Below are 23202 nucleotides of genomic sequence, written 5' to 3' on the forward strand. Positions count from 1 at the left end.
CTGAAACAAACAAAGATCTGTGCTTCCCTTAGAAGATGCAGCTGCAGACGTCAAAGTGTATTTGACTCCTTCATGACTGTTAACTTCTGAGACAAACATAAGCTTGATAGGACTAGAGTAGTTTAAAGGAGATGAGATCTCCCCGGCTTCAGAAGTTATATGCAAGTCCCCATTACTGGAAGCTGAACTGCTTGAATTAAAGGTCAGAGATTTCAAAAGGCCATCATTAATTTCTTGATCTATAACTGTTTCTTGTGTGTTTGATGCAACACAAATTGCTTTGATTTTACTGCTGCTTGGCACATGTGAATGTGGAAGGAAGCTTTGTCCTGTGCATCCCATTTCGTTCAGAGTGAAAGGTAAGCCTCTTCTAGCAGCTGGGTTCATGACCTGTTCAAAAGCATTATCGTTTAATTTTTGGCTTATTTTGTAACTATCCAACAGTGAGTTGCTAGTCTTTCTGGATAAGTTTATTGTATCTTCTAAACGCTCCACAACAACTTGCAGATTTGTGTCTCTCACAATTTTGCTAATATTTATGTCACTGCATCTTTCAGCATGAAGATTTTTATTTATTCTCATTTTTTCCAAACTTTTTAAGGACTTTTTTGTACTGGATGACTTTCTAAACATGATATTGTTTGTTACATACACAGAGTACCACCCAGGAGGCACAATGTTACGCTTAGTTCTACCCAAGATTTCATTACTCTCATCCTTCAGAGGAATCTGACCAGTCTCTTTTAAGGTTTCACAATCTCCTTGTGTATTTAGGAGTTTTGCCTGGCTGGCTGCAATAGAACTGTTTTCTGAGAGAACTAAAAATCTGGAGCTGGTCTGGAAACTAGTAAGAGGTAGATTGAAAGACTCTGTTTGGTGTACTGGAAAGCACATTGGCTTGGTTTGACAATTCACACATGGTTTACTTTCAAGATGTTGCAGAGTCTCATCTTCTATCACAGTAAAACTATGTCTTTTGTTTAGATGCATTTTATCAATTTTTTTTGTAGATTTCTTTGCATTTCTCTCAGAAATGGACTTTTTTCTTACAAGAGTTTCATCAAGGCTTGCAAGCTCCCTCTTGATTTGCAAAGACTGTCGTCGAATGACTGGTGAATCAGGAGAATTATATGTTGCAAATAAAGTTTCCTGACGCTTGCGAAATCTTGTCTGAATAATTTTATTTTCCACTTGTTTATCATGTTGATGAAGTAATTCCATAAAGCTGTAATCACTTGCCTTAGCATTATGCAGGAGAGAAGTTATGAAGTCTCCTAATTTGACATCATTTTCTGGTGCCCTGTCACTGCTAGAAAGTTTTACAAGATTTGTTGCTATATCTGTAGTGTCTATTGATTTCAACTTCTCATTAATGCGGTCCATTAAATCTTGAAAAATGGCAGAATGTTCACCTTTCTCAGAGTTCACATAACCATCACTGCTTTCTTGGTCTGCTGATTCCAGTGCTCCATCTGAATAATCAATCTCTTTTTCTCTGCATGTTTTACCCTCATACTCAAACTCTCCCTTGCTTCCTTCAGCTGGTAAGAGGGATGGAGGCTGGTTGATGGATATTTCAAGCTTGTTGTTGTCTAAAGTTGGAAAGTCCATAACCATTCCTTCTGATAATTCAAATTCCTTACTGTGTACAGGTGATAGTGGAGGTGGTGATGGACTGCGGGATCTGTTTGAATTTTTAATGCTGCTTAAGAGGTCACAGTCCTTAGCTGAATATGTACATGCTGCTGCTTTCACAGAATGCCTGTTATAATTTTGCAACTGGTCAGCACAATACTTAGGAGAACTACATGCTTTGTTCACCATTGTCTTAATACATCCAATTGCTACAGCTTGGCATGACAAAGAATGGAAATCTTTAATACAAACAGACAGAGGTGGTAAACAAGTGTTTGGCCTTTGATTTTGTAAACAGCACCTTTTTGTCAGCATGTGTCCATTGCAACTGCAAAATGGAACATCCTCTTCAGTAAGGGAACTGGGAGTTTCAGAGTGGACCAAATGTGTTTGCTTGCAACTGCAAACTATAGGAACATTTTCATCCTGTAATAGGAATTTTAACATAGCCAAAGTCTGTTGCCAGTGATATGAACAAAAAGACTCCAAAACTTTGTTTAATGTTGATTTTCCTTTTTCCAAATTAGCTGTTTCCTCTGAATTTGCATCAGCTGTTGAGCTTGAACTGAAAATGAAAACAAATCAAAACAAAATATAAATTACAGTAAAACACCACATCTAATGTTTGTTATAATGGTTAAACTCAAGCCTAAAAAACTGATGTTTACAAAACAGTTCTGTTCTATTTGCAGTACTCAATCATACTTGTGTCACTAGCAAAGATGTACAACTTATCAGTGATAGCACTAAACTACCATTAAGAAAAATAATAATGAAAAAATCAAAGGTAAAAAGAATAATTTTAAATATAGCTTCTTGAACCTAACTGTAACTACAACAATGTTAACTTTCTGGTATTTCAAACTATCTCGACTATTAATGAAAGAAAACCTCACCAAGAACCTGGCAAGCTTGGTATTACTCTCATTTCACTAACTGGGGCACAGAGAAGGTAAATGAGAGAGGTTCAAGGTTGTGGCAGAGGAAAGAATGGATCCATCTCTCCCGAATCCCACTCTTTAATATTTAAATACTCAAGTGTACTGAGTGCTCTTCAGGATACACTTGAAGGTATTTCTAAAGATATTTCTATTTCTATATTTAAAGAACATTTAACAAGCTAACAGCAAATGGAAAAAAAATAGCCTAGCGCTCTTTGCACATAAAATTTTCCCTTTCAGTTTTTAAAAAAATTGCAGTGGTGCATCACAATCTCTTCATTGCAATATATTAAGCACACATGTGTGTGCACATACACAGATTCCTTAAACACAAAAAGAGATAATCACCACTGGAATAAGTAATTTCCAAGATAAAAGCTAATATCCTTTAAATATAGTTAAAACAGGGTAGGCCTATATTGAAGGACTGCTGAACAGTTGTTCTTATATGTATTAACTAAAAAAAACCTTATAAAATACTACTTTAACTATTTAATAAATTTCTTATAAATTATTAGAACTAATGTCACTACTTACCTAATCAATCATTTATACTGAAAAGCTGAAAATTTTCCATGGTAGAAATAAATACAGGTATTTCTTCAATTAAATACAAAATCCTTATGCAGGATAACAACTATCAAGAGATAGTTAACACCTAGTTCAAATGTTTTACTGAAACCAATTGCATGAGCAGAAAATGTTGGAAGAATTCTGTTTTAGAAAAGTATGTATAGTTTAAACATATCACCAAACTCTGAACATGACACTAACTTTTTTCCCTGCTATTATCCCCTATAATTTTTTTGTATTTAAGCCTGTACTTCAAAAAATTTTCATTTTCATTTTTTTTACAACTGATCAATGAACAAACATTTAAAATTTAATGTGCTGTACTTAGATATAGTTATCTATTCATTAATTAAGTCATACCCAAAATTATAAGCATCAATAATAACTTTTAGCTTCAAGTTTCTTACTGGAAGTTATTACATGCAAGCTTGTATTTTATTATCCTAGACAGATTTTTAAGTTTAGAGCTTAAAACCAGCCAACTGCGCATAATAATTCTTCATGTTTTTTATCTTCTCCTGTAACATTCAGTATGAAATGGTATACATTCAAAATCAGGCATCTAGATGATACTAACTCATAAAGGCATAAGATAATTGTGATGGTATTGGTTGAAATTGCAATAATATTTAATCTAAAGCTATTGAAGTCTTAAAAAGAAAAAAAACCCAAAACCTCTTTGCACTTGCAATCTAAAATAAAACCCACATTGTTCAAGGGAATGTCAGTGTCAGGATTTGACTCTTTTTCAAATGCCACTACACTGAGAAAAGTCTGTTACTCCAACAAATTCAGGAGTCACAAGGTATCAAAATCACTACCCTTGTAAAAGAAAGATTATTCTAATAGTACAATTAAGGATAAAAGGTTGCCCTCCCCACCACCACGATTTTAATTAATGTTTTGAAAGGCCAGATAATAAACCAAAAGATCAACATGCCACTAGGCCTTCATCTTCCATATTCTGTTTGCAAACCAGAGTAGATTTGTTAAGTACTAATTTGCTAAAAAGACAGCTATAGCACAGTCATTTTTTAGACTGAATTTTTAAACTAGTACCTTTCTATCTGTCTAGACATGCAAGGTGTGTCTATATCTTTACTGGAAAGCTTTAACTATAGAGGACCTGCATCCATAACTGCTATTTAAAGTCTGTTCACGGGTGGAAGAAACTTCTGGAGCCTTACAGCCTTCTCAAAGTGAGCAACCAAATCATCCACAGGCTTCAAAACTGTTTTCAATTTGCTATGTGGAGATCAATTTGTTGTATAAACCAATATTCTGATTATCACAATTCTCCTACAACAATTTCTTTCCTGATTATCCACCCTTGTGAGACATCTATGATCTGCTTTCCCTTAACGTGAGTTAGTTTCTAAAGCTGACAGACAACAGACAACTTTCATCTATTCTACTGTGATAGTACCACAGTACAAATGATCTTGTCAGCTTGTACAGACACATGGAACCCTGACTCAGTCACCTCTTGGGAGCAGAGCTTACTACACCAACAAATTCAAGCATTAAAGCAACACATTTTCCTTGAAGCATCTCCCTGTAGAGATGTCAGTATATTCAAACATACTAATTTTTAGTAGCTTTTCAATACAACTACGGAATTATATTTCAGTTTCCTATAATACCTTCCCTACATCTCTTTAAATTTGTGTTGTCACACTGTAGTTTAGACTATCCTCAGAATAGAAAGTTTAAGCAAAATTTCATAGAAGGAAGACTTATCACTTTGACAAACTGCACACTTCCTCCAAACCACACACACAAAGATGTCTGGAGAGAGTGGGCAGGAACCGGAGGGGCTGAGAGGATCAATAGGCACTGCTACCCTGGCACCTTCTGTATCGCTCGAGACCAAGGTTAAGCACGGAATGATATTTCCCTTCTGGGAGATAGGGGCAGTTAATAACATGGAGTGGGGATTGACTAGAGTCCAAAAATGGCACAAAGGCAACAATGCGATAAGGTTAATTCCCAGACTTCCAGTGTATTGATTCACATATAAACAAGTCAAACTTTGCCTCCTCCACAAAAACTATCAGGGAAGATCTCTATCAGAGGACTCCCAAAAGAGGTCCTTCCCCTGTTGTCTCAGACAGAGGGAAGATAGATAACTCTAGCAAGAGCTGTACAGACCAGGAACAGCAACAAAACTGGAACAGAACAGTTTCAAGTACTCATACAAACAGAATGGAACTACTATAGAAATACATATCTGTCTTACAGAAATGTTTGTTTTCTGACTTAAGTAAATATGTACCTCAAAATATATACTATTTGCAATTTTTAGCTACTAACTAAAGGGGGTGTTAGAAAATTAATTTTCTGATTTTGTTCTCATTAGTAATTAATCAATTCTGAGAAAACATCCTTCCTTAAAGCTACTATTTCTGATAAAACTCTCATAGCAAATTAGTCATTATGAGCTTAATTTGTACAGTTCTTGGTCTTATGCCACTGCTAATCAACTTGTGCCTCGAGAATAAGTCAAATAAGTCAGTGTACAGGTTTTTGTTTCTTTCTTTTTTTTTTACTGAATGAGCAAATCAATCACACATCAGTGTTGTAAATTTATGTGCAAAAGCATTGAAGTGCTTTACTACAAATTACAACGTAGAAACACGTTAACTAAACAATTAAATTCATACAATCAGATTTAGGAATATAACAACACAAAGAAGAAACAGAATTACAGTACATTTACAACACAAGACAAATACATGGAATTCATTAGAAAATATTGTAATAAATAATTCATGAATTATAGTGCAATTGATTTATGCATAAATATAACTAATTGCCTAAAAATCAGTTGTTAACAAAAATCTGTCAAAAATCAAGGCAGCCACAGAGTTTTACTAAATTACTGCGACAATGGAAATACTGCAATTAAAAAACAAATACAAGTATTTGTACTGTAAACAACTAAAAAAATCAGTCTCACTAAAGTTAATATACAATTTAATATAAAATTGTCATTAGCTACCAGAAATGGTTTAATCAACTTTACTGAGCAGTAGTTCTAAAAACAGAGGCACTGTTTTTTAATATAAAATACTTGAGAAACATTCAAATAAGTAGAAAGCATGTAGGGCTTGCTTTCGCCTTCATTTAAAATTCTGCTGAAAGAGGAATTTTCAGAAATTGTCAATTACTAAGTAGTGACTGGTAACTGAATTTATAAAACAGTTCAAAATGTATAATTTAAATGACATTAATGAAATTCATAGGGGTTAGGGGAGGAGAATTTACACATTTCCCTGCCTTTCCTTAGTTGTGTAATTAAACATTAGCCTAATAATTAGAAACAAATAATTCTGTTCTTTAAACACTTACAGGTTGAGTATCATCTATAAACTATCAAAAAATATTTTAATTACTATTTCTGACCAAAAAATAAATACAAGTACTAAAATGTTGAAAATTAATTATAATATTACATACAAAACTACTGAGTACTGTTAAGTCAATAGTAAAATGATCCCTGATTTTATGAATCCTGTTAAATTTTTGGTCAGGTCATCTTTTAAATTATATAAAAAGAGTACTGTCACTTGCCTTCAATATAAAGTTCTGACTCAAATTTCTAACAATATCTGAGGAGTAGAAAACATCAGTATGGTATAAATATTAGGCAATGTATTGAAGCCCCAGATTTTTGCAAGTAAAACTGTATAAAGACAGATGTTGAAACTTTTAAGGTTTTTTAGCTGCATTTTTCAGTGGGGATATATTCACAAATTAATCCTTCTGGCCCACACAAAATATGGCTTGATTCTTTTAAAATTAAAGATGACCCTGACATCTGCTGTTCTGCGAACTCCTTATCAGGTACAGTTCTGCTTAAAATCATAGAATCACAGATTAAGCTGAGTTGGAAGGGACCCACCAGGATCACTGAGTCCAACTCCTGACCCTGCACAGGACACCCCAAGAATTACCATGTGCCTGAGAGATTCATTCTGTTATATGCAAGTAAACCTTAATGACTGAAGAAGATTCAGTATAGATCTGAGAGACCAAAGAACTGAGATACTGGTTGTGCAGTTTCAAAGGATTATTCTGTTTTAAAGTGGATGTTGTCATTTTTACGTAGTGTTAAAAGATATGGGTTGGAATTTGCCACCAGTATTGTAGTATGCTCTCCATTAAATTAAATGGCAAGTCTATCTATAAATGAAATTACCTGATGTGGCCCATATGTATCTAATGTCCCATTTAATTTCTACAGTTAACCCATACACATGCAAATTTCAGTGGGAAAAAAATGTGTGCATGTGTACCATGTGTATAAAAGTTGGAGAGTCTTTTTTTTTATGCCAAATTAGATACACAGAGAAAAAAATTACATGTTGAGAGGAAAAGGGCATTGATGTTCAGTAGTGAATGTATGAAGCAAGCCCCATTCATATGTAGACATATAATTTTGATATTATCTAAAAAAATTAAGTGTGATAAAAAGTCCAATGTGAATACTTTGAAAGTCATGTAAAAACTGCAATATGAAGGTAATTGGTCTCCCTTAAATTCTATTAAAAGTTGCGTATTTAAAATGAACTGTCTAACTTCTAACTACCAAATTTATAAAGAATTTATATTATTGAAAGTTCAAAACAGCTTCACTGTTTCATATTTGTATTTCTATCAAGACCCTGAACTGCAAATTTGGTTATTAGCAAGATGATAATGTAACTTGGTATTAATTTTGATAAACTGAAAATGTTTTGAAATGTCACAGCAGCAAATACATTACAGTTACAGTGAGGTTTTTCAATAGGAGTGTGACACAATCCTTAAATAAATTTTAAGTAGTCATAACATCAACTAACCAGCACGTTTAAACAAAAAACCAAACAAACCCAAACCATTCTCAAGCTCATTCTGTGCACATTATGAACATGCTCTAAGTTGCATTCCAACTTTCTTTTTAAACCTTACAAGTTACCTTAATTGTCAAACTAAAAAGGAAAATTATGTTAAAGTTTAAATTATTTTATGCTCTTAGTATTCCATCTTATTTCATATTTAATAATTCTATAACTACAATAATTTCTCAGATCTCATAAGTGTACACTTTGTAAACACCAATTTCTTTCTAAACCAACAACAAAATTTTCTTAAAATGATAAAAAAAATGCAGTTTATGCCTGCTAAACACACATTTTTGTAATGAAATGTTTTTCTTACTTGTATTGGATACTTAAATAACGAACTTTTTTTCTTTCACAGAATGTACTATATCCTACTAATACTCCACAAATTCACTTCCTTGTGAGGAACTATCTTTTTTATAAAATCCCTTGTTGTGTATAATCTGAGTTACTTACAATTTATTGCAAGTATTCTGTGAACTAGTCTGCTAACCCTTGGTTGTGTATTTCCATAATAAGATGGATAATTGAATGGGTAAAGTGGTTCTCCACCAATTAAAAATTAAGCTTCACATGACAAATACTTGTTTTCCCAAAACATCTTTATGCTAGTGACTACTAAATAAAACCTGAATCTTTTTACCTATTTATACATGGATTATATTAAATACACACTATCAGAATTAAGTGAGCAACTCTGTAATTCTGTCCACAGTGAAAACCCTGAATAAAACTATTTTTCAAAAGGCATGTATGTGGTTTTTGAACTGTATAATTTCATGTCTTCTGTCAGAGTGAGCATATGTATTTCTCACATAGTGTGTGTATACAGACATACATACACACACAAAACAATTTGCTAACAATTATTCTACACAGGCTTGCTACTATTTTTGCAGCTGCCAGTCCCTGAATCTGTTATATTAAATAAGCCAGTATCTGGTAAACGGAGTTTCTTCTTCGGTGGAGTCTTCAATGTTCCAGATCTTTCTTTTACTTTATATTCTAAAGTGCTGTGAGGTACCCCATAAATTCCTTGTGCTTTGGAAACACTCATTTTCCCACTCATTACCATTGCAATTGCTTCTTCCATTATTTCATGGTCATACTGCCGATAGCGGCCACGTTTTTTCCTTGGTTGCTTATTATCTTTACGATCCAAACTATCTTCTGTATTTTCTGAGGTTCCATCTACTGTCCCATTCTTAGCATTAAGACACAAAGGAGAGAGGTCCCCATGCAGAAAGTAGGAGTCAACACTTGAGTGAGTTACAGGTCCAGAACATTCAATTTTGTTCTGTTTAGGGAGGATATTTTTCAATTTTTGAAGAGCTGATCCTTCTAAGACTGAGGAGGTTTTAGAAACGTGGTACATAACATCCAGAAGACCAGCAGTATCAGACTGTGGTTTGGACACAGAACTTATTCTTAGCTGAGGAATTTTTAATTGTACAGTGGGACTTGAAGTTTCATATTGTAGATTTTCACTTTTTTCTTTAAACTGAGTGACCATTCTCTGTAGAGTTAACTGGTGGAGGTAACTGGAAGCTGTTGGGAATTTTAATTCTGAGGTTTCAAGTAGACTGAGTTTACTTTTTTCTGTGCGCTCTGCTTGAGCTCTTGCCCACAAGGCTACTTTTTGTAGGACTGCACAAGTTTCTTTACTGTCTTTAAATGAATAACTATCATTGAAATCTCGAGTTTTATTTTTAAAAGGTGCAGGCTTTCCTGCTGGTAAGGCTTCTAAGTGGAGGAGTAAAGTTTTTTGAGGTATGCCATAAAGTATGCCTGCTTTATTTATGTCCAGTGCTCCAGACTGAATGTCTTTCAAAGCTTTTGAGAGCAAACCATCTGCAAACTCAGCACTTCTTTCCACATAGTCCTCTCTGTTTCTGTGTAGTCTCCTGGATGGATGGAATGAAACGATGGTAAACTGATGTATGAGAGACTCTCACACAGCTATGGAAGGGAAGGGTCCACTCCTTTATTATACTCCTTGCTTCGGTAACATCACTGCTTCTGATACTTTTTAGCCTTTGAGATGTAGTAGTTAAATGATTATCCTAGCAAAATGTTACAGTTCTGGTAGGACAGTGTGTCAAAAATCATACCGTGCCTTCTACAGCAGCCCTTCCAAGAACTTTATATCCTAGCTCAGTATTTGGTAATAGTCTCATGTGCTTGCTATATTCCCTTGTTCACATGCTTGCAGAGCAACACTGTTATAATTTTAATTATACAATTAACATTCTGTTAAATACCCAAATCCTGAAGGAGTTTTTGTTAGTAGAAACGTGACGTTACCGCTAAACAAGTAATAAAAGAGTCAACCCCCTTATAGAAAATTTGCAGCAATAAGTACATAACTACACACAAACATCCCAGACTTACACAAAACTAGGCTTTCTACAACAAGAATATAAAGTGCTGTAGTTAACAATCAAGTCCATTTTTCACAAAATAAGACAAAATTTTTAAAACTTCTACTCACTATTTACAACTCACTAATTACAAAGCCATCCATTTTCAAGCTTTTTCATATCAGCAAATTAATAAAATGCACTTTTACATAATTCAACAAATGCTGCTACTGTAGTCCTATTTGTAATAAGTTATTTGTAAGACGTACAGGTGACAAAAAGGGTCCTGCTATGGCTAGTGGATGCGAGGATGCCAAGATCATAAAATACAACAAAACAAAGCAATTCACTAATTTTGTGGTAGCTTTCAGCAGATGCAATAACATTTTCCTTGCTGAATACAGAAATTTAAGCATTTGCCACCACACACCATAGTCAGAACCATGATGCAAATATAAGTATGATGATTAAGAGCTCTCTCTCACGCGCTTGCTCTCTCTCTCTATTAAGGAATATTATAGATAATAGTCATTTAACTTGTTCATGTTAGTTGAAGAAGATTTTACATCTAATTATTAACATGGTAATTTTTCTCCAAAATTGAAGTTCCCTAAATAAATTCTAAAATAATTATTTGCACTTTCTTTTACTAGTCTCTTACTTCTACTGTGTAATGTAATCAATTTTCATGTAATTTTTAGTAACATGAACTAAAGTTTGGTGATTGTTCTGATAACTTTTCTTTAAACAGAAAAAAAAGGAAAAAAGACAAATGAAACATATGATATATACATAGACACACACTTATGAGTGACAAAAATTCTTTTGAAAGCAAAATAGGAACCACATGTGTGTGTCAGTATATACAGGTATGTTATGAACATAAAACCTGGGCAAAGAAGAGAAACCTGGATTGTCTTTCTGATAAGCCAAAGAGTCCTAAACATTGCTTACCCAGACACTGAGTTTTCAGAACACAAGGGATCATATTTTGGTTCTTCCAACTTTGCGCTTTTCTTTGTAGAGAGATCTAGCACTCCATCCCCTGCAAAGAATGAGTAGTGATGATAACAGTGGTTTTAAGGAAGATCTCAGATATTTTTTCAGCAACTATTTTTCACCTATGGCACAATTTTCAAGCAGCTACTTTATCTTGTAAAATTCCTGACACCTTATTCCATTAACAGTATCAGACATCAGCAAATTATTCTGTATATTTATCACCAAACTTTTCTAAATTTGAGAGAAAATAAAAAGTAAACCCCTTCAGAAATAATAACACTTAAAAGAACCTGTATTAACCAAACATGACTGCTTTCCTAAAAATCATGTGTCTATATTGCGCTTTTTATTTCAAGGCAACCAGAACAATGCACTTGATATTACAATTATTATTCATATTTACATACTGTAAAAAACACACAATTCGGATGCTTAAGTTAAACTTGACATAACTAAATCCTAGGCTTACAGGGTAATTCAAGCTAATAAGGATCTCAGAAGGCCCCCAGACCAACCTCCTGCTCAGAGCAGGGTCACCAGTGACACCAGACCAGGTTACTGGACGAGCAGGTACCAGTACCTGGCTAACTTCCCAGTATCCAGTAACTTCCCCATCACTGGGAAAATGGCTTGAGCCCAATAAAGAGTTCTAACACTTTAACTGTACATACTCCTCCCTACTGCCTCCAAATATATGCAATAATATCAGAAATTGGAAAAAAGAAAGACCTAAAGTAGAGTAGGAGTCTACTCTGTTAAGTCATTGGTAAATGTTAAAATTTAAGATTTATACTTGACTGCTAAAGTCTATAAAGTATTGAAATAGAAAAACATACTTTTTAAAAATCAGTATTTAAAAATATTAACAGTTAAGATACTCCTTTAGAAACTTTTTCTTTAAAAAAAAATCAATTTCATTTAAATTATAGTTAAATCCCCTAAATATATTTAATTTCATACCTTTCTTCCTTGGTTCTCTGTTTCAAACTTGGGCTGTTTTGTGTGCCTGAGCTCTGCGAATTCAATTTTGAGTTTCAACATGTAACTCAACATTCAACTCTATAATCACCTTTATACTACGCTTTATTGCATTTACAGTGTCATTTACATGTTACTGCCTATTATTTTTAAAACATCAATCAATTGCACATATTTTTCCACAGCCTCAAATGCAGACAATGAAACATTGGTTGAAGGATCCATATACCAACAGTCAAATAAGAAGTCAAGAAAATTGTCTGGGAAGCTCTCCTTTATACCAATAATGCAAAGAAACAGAGTTCTGTGTAATAATCAAATCCAGATTTTTGGTTTTGGACTACTTCTTCACTGTTCTTCCACAACTATTTTGTACTGTTTGAAGGAGCTCAAAGAGAGAAAAAGTAACATCATAAATCAGCATTAAGGGATGAATATATATAAATATGCCCCTTGGCAAGGGTGCTCCTTTTCACGCGAAAATATTCCTTTCAAAATCTTCCTTAAGGAAGTTAAAGAAAGGATTAGTGCTAATCAACCTTCCTGATGCATTGATATTACAGAAGAAAAAGCCAATTCAGACCTACAGAAAAATCGTACATGAAAATTTTGGCCTACCCAGGAATACCCAAGCTCAACCCAAAGTCCCCGAGTCCTGTGGAACAGATTCCATCTGTTGTGCCCCATCAGTCGCACAAAGCAGATCTCCCTTTCTTAACTACTGTGTGCTCCCTCTCGCACGTTTCTCCATCTTCAGATGATACTCATAGACATCACAAAAAAGTTTAGAAGACATCACTGGAAAAAAACTACTCCAAAATTGACAACTTACCAAGCAATAGAAAGCTAATTGTTTCTCCACCAATTTACACACACACACACGAAAAAAAAAAAAAAAAAAAAGGCAAAGCTAGCAGCTAGCTAGATTTTTAGTGAAAGAAAGAGCCTCAACTAATCAAAGAAATAAAAATCCAAAGGCTCTTGTAAGATTCCACAATGAAAATAATTTTCATTTCCAATCTTTCAGAACTGGCTTTGACAACATCAGGCTAGCAATCAATTGGAAAATTACTGAAAGAAAACAGTAGTGAAAATTCAGCCTCCTGAAACATAAAATTACATGTATTTTCAGCCTCTAAAAGATGTACAGAACAGAAGGAATTTGAGGTTCAAGACATTTGGTTCTTCCAACACAGCAAATGCAAATTCATTAAGTACCTGACACCTCCCTAAAGACAATGCTTATGGGAAGATCATACTCAGTAAAAATAATCATATAAGAAATTTGATATACATGCAAAATACCAGATAGAGCCACTGGAGTACAGATTTTTTTTCTTTTTAACAAATTCATTTGAATTTTTTTTAAAAAAGCAAACAAAAAAACCCAAAAAAACAAACAAACAAAAAAAAAAACAAAACAAACAAAAACAAAACAAAACAAAAAAAACCAACCACAAAAAAAACCCCAAAACACACAAAACTCCCTCCCACCAAAACCAACAAGAAAGAACCCCCACAAAAACCCATCTCAAACTGGTAGGAAAATGAGAGTATTTGCTGTAAAGCTCTACAACACAATGAAACCCTACCTAATGAAATGAATGCATATACACAGTTGAGATGTTCACTTTGGTACATTAGGTACAGGACCAAAAAGGCAAAGAGGCATCCTACAGATGGACTATGAATCCTGGAAGCTTGTTACTTGCAAGATAGGGATAGTCTCCTCTAAACTGAACCAGAACTTTATTATTTCGTACAAATCAATCAAAATAGGTATTACAGCAAGAATTCTGGACAGGAACTGAATTGTATCAGGAACAGAAAAAACACTCTGTAAGGTGGCTTTAATAAAAGATATGAATTTACTTCCACTCTTTTGGTGAAGCCATGACTACTAAGAAGTGAGCCTTCACAAAAAGTATGTAACGGTATGTAACACAGAAAAATTTATTAGAATTTTATTAGAAGTTTTTCAGGTTTGCTACTCATGGTCTTCTAATGCAGCTATTTCTATGCAAATTAAATGATTCTTATCCTCAAATAAACGGCTCAACCTCTGGTCTTTGATTCTCAGCACAAGATCATCAGGTGCACCAATACCAAGATGAAACTAAGTGCGATCAAAGTTAATTTTCAAAATAATCAGCACCACAATCACAGTAACTTGAAACTCCTCCAGAATAGCGATGGTAGGGAAGCAGGGAGGGGAAGGGGAAGCAATAGAAACCAGGTCAGCCTTGAGTTCCTACAATAGTATTTTATTTTAAACTGATTTTTTTTTCTGGGTTTCAGGAAATCGCTCATTAACTATTATGAACTGTCTTATTAGATCAGATAACCCACACTACTCAGCCTCCAAGGCAGGGGAGCACTCCACTCCTACTGTGGAAGAGCACATCAGCCTAGCTACTAACTGCACCTCTTTGCTCTCCTAGCAGCTGCTATCATTGGCTTAGGGATCTCAGAGATTTATCCCTGCCTACTCTAGCTTTAGTTTCTGTCCTTGGTTCTCCTAGCTGCAAAGTCCAAGACCCTTTGAGACCCCAGTGACCCATGATCTCCTGTCACAGCAGTTCTGATGTTTGAGAACAGTTGAGCAAAACCTGCCCATTACCTATTTCTTCCTCTAAGAATTTTCAGAGGGTCCTACCTAATTTTAATACAGTGAGATTTAGTAAATAACTCTCCCTTTACCTTATCCATCCACAGGACAAGGGGTTTTGTAGCAACAAAACAACACTCTTCAGTACTTTTCCTGATGGTACCTTGCCTTTTATTGCTTATTTTCTTTACTTCTGAACACGAATTTTCAGGAAACTGTCACTAGGAACACCAAAGCCTTTTATTAATTCTTAACTACCACTTTGAGTAGCCCCTTTTGACTTGAAGCGCTATTTAGTAACATAAAAAAACACCAGATGAAAAGGCCATACATTGATGAGGGCACAGTCCTGGCAGTATCTGAGGACCGCCAGGGGCTGCCCTGTGCTGGACGCAGATGACTGGCTCCCAGACCTGCTGCAGGGCACAGCTGAGTACAGCAGCCACCTCGGCAGAAACTCTGAAGAACTGTATTTAAGAAAGGGGGAGAAGTGCCAGATGGACACAAAAAATGGGAACAAAAAGAGTGACAAAATGGCAGAAATAAGTCCAGTAGCAGAGAGAAACCATTAGGTACAGACTGTGGACAGCTCACACCCAATGCCCTTGCACTACAGGGGTGGTGGTGGTCACAAGTGAACCTGGAGTGAAGCTGAGCCTGGGAAACGAGGGAGGAAAGACAATGTTTTAAATGACTCTTTTTGTTTCTACTGCCTCAATTAATAATGAAAAATTTATATTAATAAGCAATATTCAAATTACTTTTCCCAAGCAAAGTCTGTTTAGCCCATGACAGCAAGTGGTAGTAAGCAATGATCATGTCCTTATCTCAACTCATAAGCTCTCCTTTCTGCTCTTCCCATTTTCAGCCCATGACATCGTGAGAGAAGTAAGCAAGCATCTGACAAGGAGCTTGGCTGCTAGCCACAATGGCAGCCAGCAAAAAAAACCCCACCAACTCCCCTCAAAAATGTAGCTTTTTAGGAGGACTTTCTCATGCAAAAGTATTAAACTGTTTCTTGCATATATTTGCAGCTCATACAATTTATCTTGGGGACATACAATGTATATCTTCAAAATGCATAGTATTTTCACCAATACAAGCCAGGATATTAAGAAAAAGAAGTTTATTTTCAGTAAAGTTTTGAATTCTTTTAATACACTACCAGCTATCTTTTGATGTCTTCCATTCTGTGATGGCTCAATGAAACAAGGGAATTATGAAAATTTTCTTGCATATTTTAGCTATGTTTACACACTATCAATGTGTGGTTCTGCATATCTTGGTTCCAGAAGATCTAGAAACAAGAATAAGCTTGTGTAGCTAAACCTGCACATTATGTATTTATACTGCTTCTACTTCTGACTCTTAAAGTCACTTTGCTTAGAAGCTTGAGAACTATTAATCCTCCTGTATCTACCAAGTCAAAGAAGCCACTACATCAAACTTTGCTGCTGCTAGCAACATTCCTGAAAGAGCTCAGTCCCATGACTGCACAAGGAAGTAAGCTGCTGCAAGATATTCCAACACTTCTGTACTCACCATTTCATTCTGCAAGGATGCTGCTTCTTCATTGGCTTAGTTTAGAGGAAAAGCAATAGCACACAGTAACACCCCACTTTCATTAGATGCAGTGCATTGAAAACAGGTTTTTTTTCACTATACAGAGTACTCATTATCAAGGCCTCGACAGTCATAAGAGTCACATGGATTAGAAAAAGGAACAAGATACAGATATTTTTGGAGACAGACTGCTAATTGACTGACTATGAAATGATTGCCTGATTACCAGCAAGATACACAGGAATTAAAGCACCCTGGTAAATTACCACACTTCCACTTGCAGAGGGAAGTAGAGCATGCTCTGGGACTCCACTACCAGTCAGGTGTCAGCTGGACATACCTGGATGCCAATGCTTAAACTCATACTCAGTACCAAATGCTGCAGTTCCAGAGGTGCAATGGGTTTACCTTGGCCAGTAGCTAGACTTCAGTTCAGCCACTCTACCACCCTCCATCCTCAATGCAGGGCAGGAATAAATAGGATGAAAATCGTCAAGATAAACACATGGAAATCACTTGTCAATTACCATTACAGGCATAACAGACTTGGGGAAAATGGATTTATTGCAATGTAAAATAGATTTGGATAATTAGAAAAATACAAAAATTAAATCAGTTCCCCACCCCTACCTTTTCCCAGGCTCTCAATTTCATTCCCAAGTCCTTTATCCCCAGATGGCATAGCTAAGATTGAGAATGGGGACTAAAGTCAGTACAATTCTTCTTTACAGCTCCTTCTCAACAGGCCACAAACTCTTCAGGAAATACCCAGATGCTCCAATGTGGCATCTTCCACAGGCTGCAACATGAATGACCATCTCCTCCACAAGCTGCAGTGGAATACATGCTCCACCGTGGTCCTTCCCATGTGCTCCATGAAATACCTACTCTGGTGCCTGGAGCACCTCCCTTCCCCTTTTCCTGACCTCTTTGTTCCCAGAGCTGTTTCTGACCCCTCTGCCTGTCCAGCATTTTTGCACTTTTTTAACCATGCTTTCACAGCAGCACTGTGATCCCAGCTCCAGTGCTCCCTTTCAGCCTGGTGCAGGTCTGTGGCAGAGCTGGCTGAGCCTCACACAGGGAAGCTTCTCACAGATGACAACCTACAGCCCTCCCCAGCTACAAAAACCTTTCCATGCAAGCCCAAAAACCAGGGCCATCAGGTCTGGAAGTGTCAGACCTGAGGATTTTTTGGCTTCAGAGATGGCCTCCAGAGGAAAGCAGGAAGCTTTCTTTAACAAAGAACTTCAGTGGCAGAATCTCTCTTCAGTGCTGTGCTAGCACTTAGCTTGGATCTTCTCACTGCTTCTAGTCATCTGGAAAATAAAGTTTACTCTTGCCTCTCACGCCCAAGAATCACTCTCATAGTAAAGGAGCAAGACTGTCTATTTAACTAGTTAGACATTCATTTCAAAGATAACTAGTGTAAATACAAAGCAGCTGCCTAGGCAGAAAAGTGAACCTAAAGAACTCATACTTGGATTACTATCTGCTTAACAGGATCTGAATTAAAGATTTCAACTCTGAGGATCCATCACAGCAACTTGAATTTCCCTCCTCTGTTACTGCTGCTTCATTTGGAAATCATAACAGGAATTACAAATAGCAAAACCTAAAGAGTTACATGATGTTTAAAAAACATTACTAAGAATGGAATCGTGGTACAGCTTTTAGAAGTTTCCAGACCAAAGAAGAATGCCATGTCATTTCAAAAAATAATCCAATTAAAAGACTTTCATCATTCCCTACCATAAGTATATGACACTTTATTATAACCAAGCTGTCTTCAGGAAAAGTACAGAAATGAGAGATGGGTGCAGTAATAATACACAGCCCTTGACAAAAGCTAATTGAAATAACTTTTTCATTAATCTTTGCACTTAGAACACAATGCAAATAAAAAGAGCAGGCTGACATTTTTAATCTTGAACTTATTTGCTTGTGTTGCCATCACTAGAGTAAAAAGCTAAAATATCTTAAAATTAACACATTCATGGAAAACACAAACCACAATACAACTTCCTTGGTAGGTAAGATGTTCAAGCAACCTTTCTCCAACTACATTCTTATTCCACTATTATTTCTCATTTCAGCATCTCTGAATTTCACAGCAAGAGGTTACCTTTGACACCTAAAAAGCACCCCAGCAAACATGTCAGTCTAAGACCTGAGACTATGCAGTGTCTTACACAGTTTAATGTGTAATTTGTACACTGTGTGTGCTGAACAACTATTTTAGATTTAGGTGTTTCACTGAAGGTGCACAATTCTTAACTTGCTCTTTAGCCTTACTGTAAGAAAAAAATCCAAGGACACAAAAAGAATATTTAAATAACTCAATTTCTCTATATTTTATATTTTTCTTAGAGAAAAGATCAATGGAACTTAAGATAAGCATGGCACCATAATTTTATTCCTGCCCACCTCCTGCCTTCCCTTTCATTCTTCAAAGATTTATTTGGGCTCAGCAATGGCCAGAACCTGCCTTTGGGGACTTTACTCCTTCATGAACATTTAAGACTAGTTATTAATAATCAGCTGCTGAAGTAAGCAACATGCCATAGTCCTGATATCAGGAAAGCATTTTTTATTGCTCTTGCAAAACAAATATGCTTCAACCTGGCCAATTATAAACCCCTAAAATTTATAATTCATCTATAGTAAAATTACATCCAAGCAGAATAGGTATTTTCTCAGGATTTAAACCACTAATTATTTACTAAACCCTGGCAGGAACTGTTTCCACTGACAATACAGAATAAAAGCAAGAATTCTAGTACTTCCTAATGTTTTTTCTGTCAAAGAGAAAGGATGCTTAAAATTTAACCTAGAATAGGTATACTTATAATGAGGAATCCATCAGAGCTCCCCGCCCTCAAGGATCTCCAATTAAAGACTGCATCGTTAGGTACACACATACCAAATCTGCTAATGTATAGTAAAACAAACAAACAAACAACCCAAACAAACCCCCAAAAAACTTAGTTCTGGCTTCTTTCAATTTTTTTAGTATGGTATATGACATACAGGTCAACTTTTCCCTTTGGTCTGCAGTATTACAGGATTAACACAGACCCGGATATGTGTAAAAGACAAAAGCTGCTTTTGCCACTGCTTTCAGTTAGTTGCACATGACAGTCACAACCCTTCCTGAAAACTGCTGTTAATCCAAATCTAGTTCAAAGTCCAAAACACTCTTGTGATACTGTTATCAATTTTGGATAGCAATATTCCTTGAGGCAAAGAAATTATTTCCTTTCTGTAAATGATAGCGAGACAGACTTTATTTTTCTAGCTTTACTCTCAGTTAAGAAAGCTGCACTGATCAGTAATGATTAAGGTATGAAGTATGGAAATTTTCTCCCAGATTAATCTTCTTTTCCCATTATTCTAACCAGCCTGTATTTAAAGAATCAAAGTGTTCAAGAGCTGACAAAGACTGAGTGACATTTGCTCCCTGAAATCTCAGCATCTTTTTCTCTTTTCTCAGGCTTCTTGACAGACATTTCATCAAAAAATGAACCACTGCTACCTGTGACAGCACAGGTGAGTGGACTTAGTATTCCAAAGCTGAGAAATTCCAATGCTACTTATTTAACACAGGCACTCAGAAATCAGAATGCTTATCTACTAACACACAATATGAAAAATGTTTCTATTCAACACGGACATTTATTTTTTAAGAGAATAAGACACCATAAAATAAATAAATGACAGCAAACCACAGATTTATCAGATATAGAAGTTTACCTTGCTGAGTATTCTGTTCTTGAGTTCGATTCACAGTGAGGTCTAGAGGGCTATCCTGTTCTTCCTGAAGGGAGTTTTCCGTTTGGTTCATTTGGATACTTTTACACATCAGACTTGGTTCAAATGATGAACCATTTCTGTTCTCTTGAATTTTGCTACTTTTTGAAATGTACTCAATTGCAAACTGACGGATCATTTTTTTCATTAATTCCTGAGCAACTAGGGGAATGTTAGGATCACAGTTCTGAGGAAGATCTAGAAATAAAAAACAGAGGCAACAGATATATTAAGAACAAAACTTAATTACTTCTCTTATAATAAATATTTCATATAAGCACACAAATGTGTTAAGTAAGTACATGCGTAACAAACATATTAACTCAGATGTCTATCAAGTTTTTTTAATGAGCATTGCTAACTGGAAGTCCTTTGAAAGAACATTTAGCACAGATCATTGATTTTTACCTTACTCCTCTATCATAGCATGCAAGTAAGTCTATGTGGGGTTGCATTACTTAGGGGACTCAGAATCTGTACTGTGGGCAAATAAGCTGCATTTTCATTTGCAGACTGTTAATTTTCAGTTTTAAAAATAAAGAATTCTGAATACAAACCATGAAAGTAAAATAAGATATGGATTAATATAGAAAGAAGTTACTTTCAAAGAACAACCATAACAAAAATAATTTTAAAGATTATATAAAGTATATATAAAGATTAGTCCTCTTCGTAACATAGAACAGTTTGACTTTTGAGGAACTGTCTAAAAGAAAAAGGCAAAAAGACATATGTTCCACACCGAGATCATAATCCCCATTGTAGACTCAGGATTGAAATGCCAGAACTGCTATGATGCTACTTGAAATGTCCCATACAATTTGGAGTAATACAAACAATTGAATACAAACATAATGTTTTAAGCTTTTATTGTAAAATCTTACAGGATTTTCAGGACATTTTCAAAGTGCTAGCAATAAAACATTTGGAAGAAAAGCTTTATTTCCTACTCTAAACTGTATATCCTGTTTCTTGCTTGTGTATGTAACATTTCAATGGAAAGAAGTATCTCATTTTAGAAACAAACAAACAAAAAGGATCAAACATGATACATACAACTTTATTTTAATGCAATCTATCAGCTAGGAAAGTTAAGCCTCTCACTAAAAAGCACAGCTGTAACTGCAACTGTAAAACACCAAAAATAATCCTAATCAAAGCAACAGTAAAAACAAACTGTAAATAACTTAGCATAAACAATGTAATTAAAAAACTTAAAGGAAGCTCTGCCACTGCACTGATGACTGCAACACACCATTTCACAAGACAATACTCAGATTAACCATACTAAGAGAACTGTGTTTTCCCTTAAAATGGCAGTAGTAGAACTTATTTCACTACCTAACTCTTCCTTATTTCCTTCAACTCTACACTCCTCTCCACAAAAATATCCTTTTCAATATTTTAACCACTGACCATCCTTGAGTTCACAGGTAATGAGTGAAACAGTTTTCAATCAAGAAGGGAGAGGGATTTAAAGCAAGTGTGAAAGCAATCAAGAGAATGAACGTTTAGGTGAGCCCTGATTGCCTGGAGAAAATACCAAAGGACATGGTTCTGCAGTTACTGGGATAATAAAATTAATCTGAAACAAATAAAACAGATGATAAACTGAGAGTTTTTTCATGGAAGTGAAGAAACTGAAAGGGCTGGGTTGGGTAGATGTTTGCATGCAAAGGGTACATATCCTAATAGAAAGTTTGGAGGATCACACAGAATATTTGTGTTCAAGCATTTTATGCCAATGAAACTATCCATCAACTATCAAGAGAGTGACTGCCAGCACTGATCAGGGAATGCTGCTCAGGTTTAAGATGAAGATTTTTTTGCTTGTTTGTTTCAAGTTCATTTAAAACATATTCAATTTTGAGCATTCATTTTCACCAACAGAGCATTGCAAGGAATTACAAACCTGCACCTATGAGATCTGCTGTCTATAGCACACCAGAGGGCAGGTGACTCACTGCTCAGATGCTTCCTGTCAAGACCTTTTGGCCAGCCTCTCCATAGTGCTTGATGAGGTATGGTGAAGCTCCAGCTTTTAAGACATCTTGGCTTCAACAGAACTTACCCAAGGCATGACAAAACAAATCTACTTATGGTTAAAGCTGTATCTTCCAGCAATCTTTCAACCAGATCTCTACCAAAATACCTAAAACTGGCAGGTGTTTCTTGAAGAAAGATATGAGGTAAAATTCTAAATGATGGAAGATTCCTACAAAGATCTCTCCCCACCATGCAATCTCCAGGCACAGCAATATACACAGAGCATACTTATTTCCTGATTCCTTAATAATGAACTCAATAAATATTCAACTGGGGTTTACCATCCTAGAGACACACTTAGAAGTAAAGAAAAAAAATTCAACAACAGATACTGCAACAGTAAGGCAATAGATGTAAAGTACTGGTGCACATGCAAAATGCAAGAAAAGAATAAGAAAAGTTGAGAGATGAAATTAAATAACTTAATTAGCTAGGAATGAAAGTGTTTGCATGACAGGGAAATGGTAGTTCCAGACAATGAAATCTACCGATCAACAGCTTAGCTTGAAAACCCAAAAATATGATTGCCTGTAATCAGAAACTCATAGAAAATGAAATATATAAAACATTACCAAGACTGAGTAGGGTCTGGAATGACCCTACTTATACAGAGCAATTAATTGTTGCATGCACACAAGAAAAACTTCTTTGACAGCTTCTGGGTAACAGGTGATCATCAGCGCAAATGGGAGAATTATACATCCTTGTGTTAACTATACCTTTAAGAAGCAAAAGACCAGAGAGTACAGGGGACCTACCATTAGCAGGAAAACACAGCAGCCTGGAACAGATTTCTCCTTATT

At 35.5% G+C, this 23202-nt stretch overlaps 2 protein-coding genes across 4 annotated transcripts in view; one reads left to right on the forward strand and one right to left on the reverse strand.

Annotated features, from left to right (window-relative positions):
• The window catches only part of NCAPG (non-SMC condensin I complex subunit G), a 60809-nt gene extending 47555 nt beyond the window's left edge, over nucleotides 1–13254 (forward strand). The window contains exon 21 of the mRNA XM_021554401.2: nucleotides 1–13254. This exon is cut by the window's left edge and continues 23307 nt beyond it. The gene's annotated coding sequence lies outside the window, so the exon portion shown is untranslated.
• The window catches only part of LCORL (ligand dependent nuclear receptor corepressor like), a 79883-nt gene that overhangs the window by 19555 nt on the left and 37126 nt on the right, over nucleotides 1–23202 (reverse strand). For all 3 annotated transcript variants that reach the window (XM_085578522.1, XM_021554402.4, XM_085578521.1), the window contains exons 5-7: nucleotides 20297–20551; nucleotides 11350–11440; nucleotides 1–2200 (exon numbers count right to left, since the gene is read on the reverse strand). The exon at nucleotides 1–2200 is cut by the window's left edge. In XM_085578522.1, the coding sequence (XP_085434648.1) occupies nucleotides 1–2200; nucleotides 11350–11440; nucleotides 20297–20551 (2546 nt within the window). The remainder of the gene's footprint in view (nucleotides 2201–11349; nucleotides 11441–20296; nucleotides 20552–23202) is intronic.

The sequence above is a fragment of the Lonchura striata genome, chromosome 4 (assembly GCF_050655825.1).
Source record: "Lonchura striata isolate lonStrDom1 chromosome 4, ASM5065582v1, whole genome shotgun sequence".
NCBI lineage: Eukaryota > Metazoa > Chordata > Aves > Passeriformes > Estrildidae > Lonchura > Lonchura striata.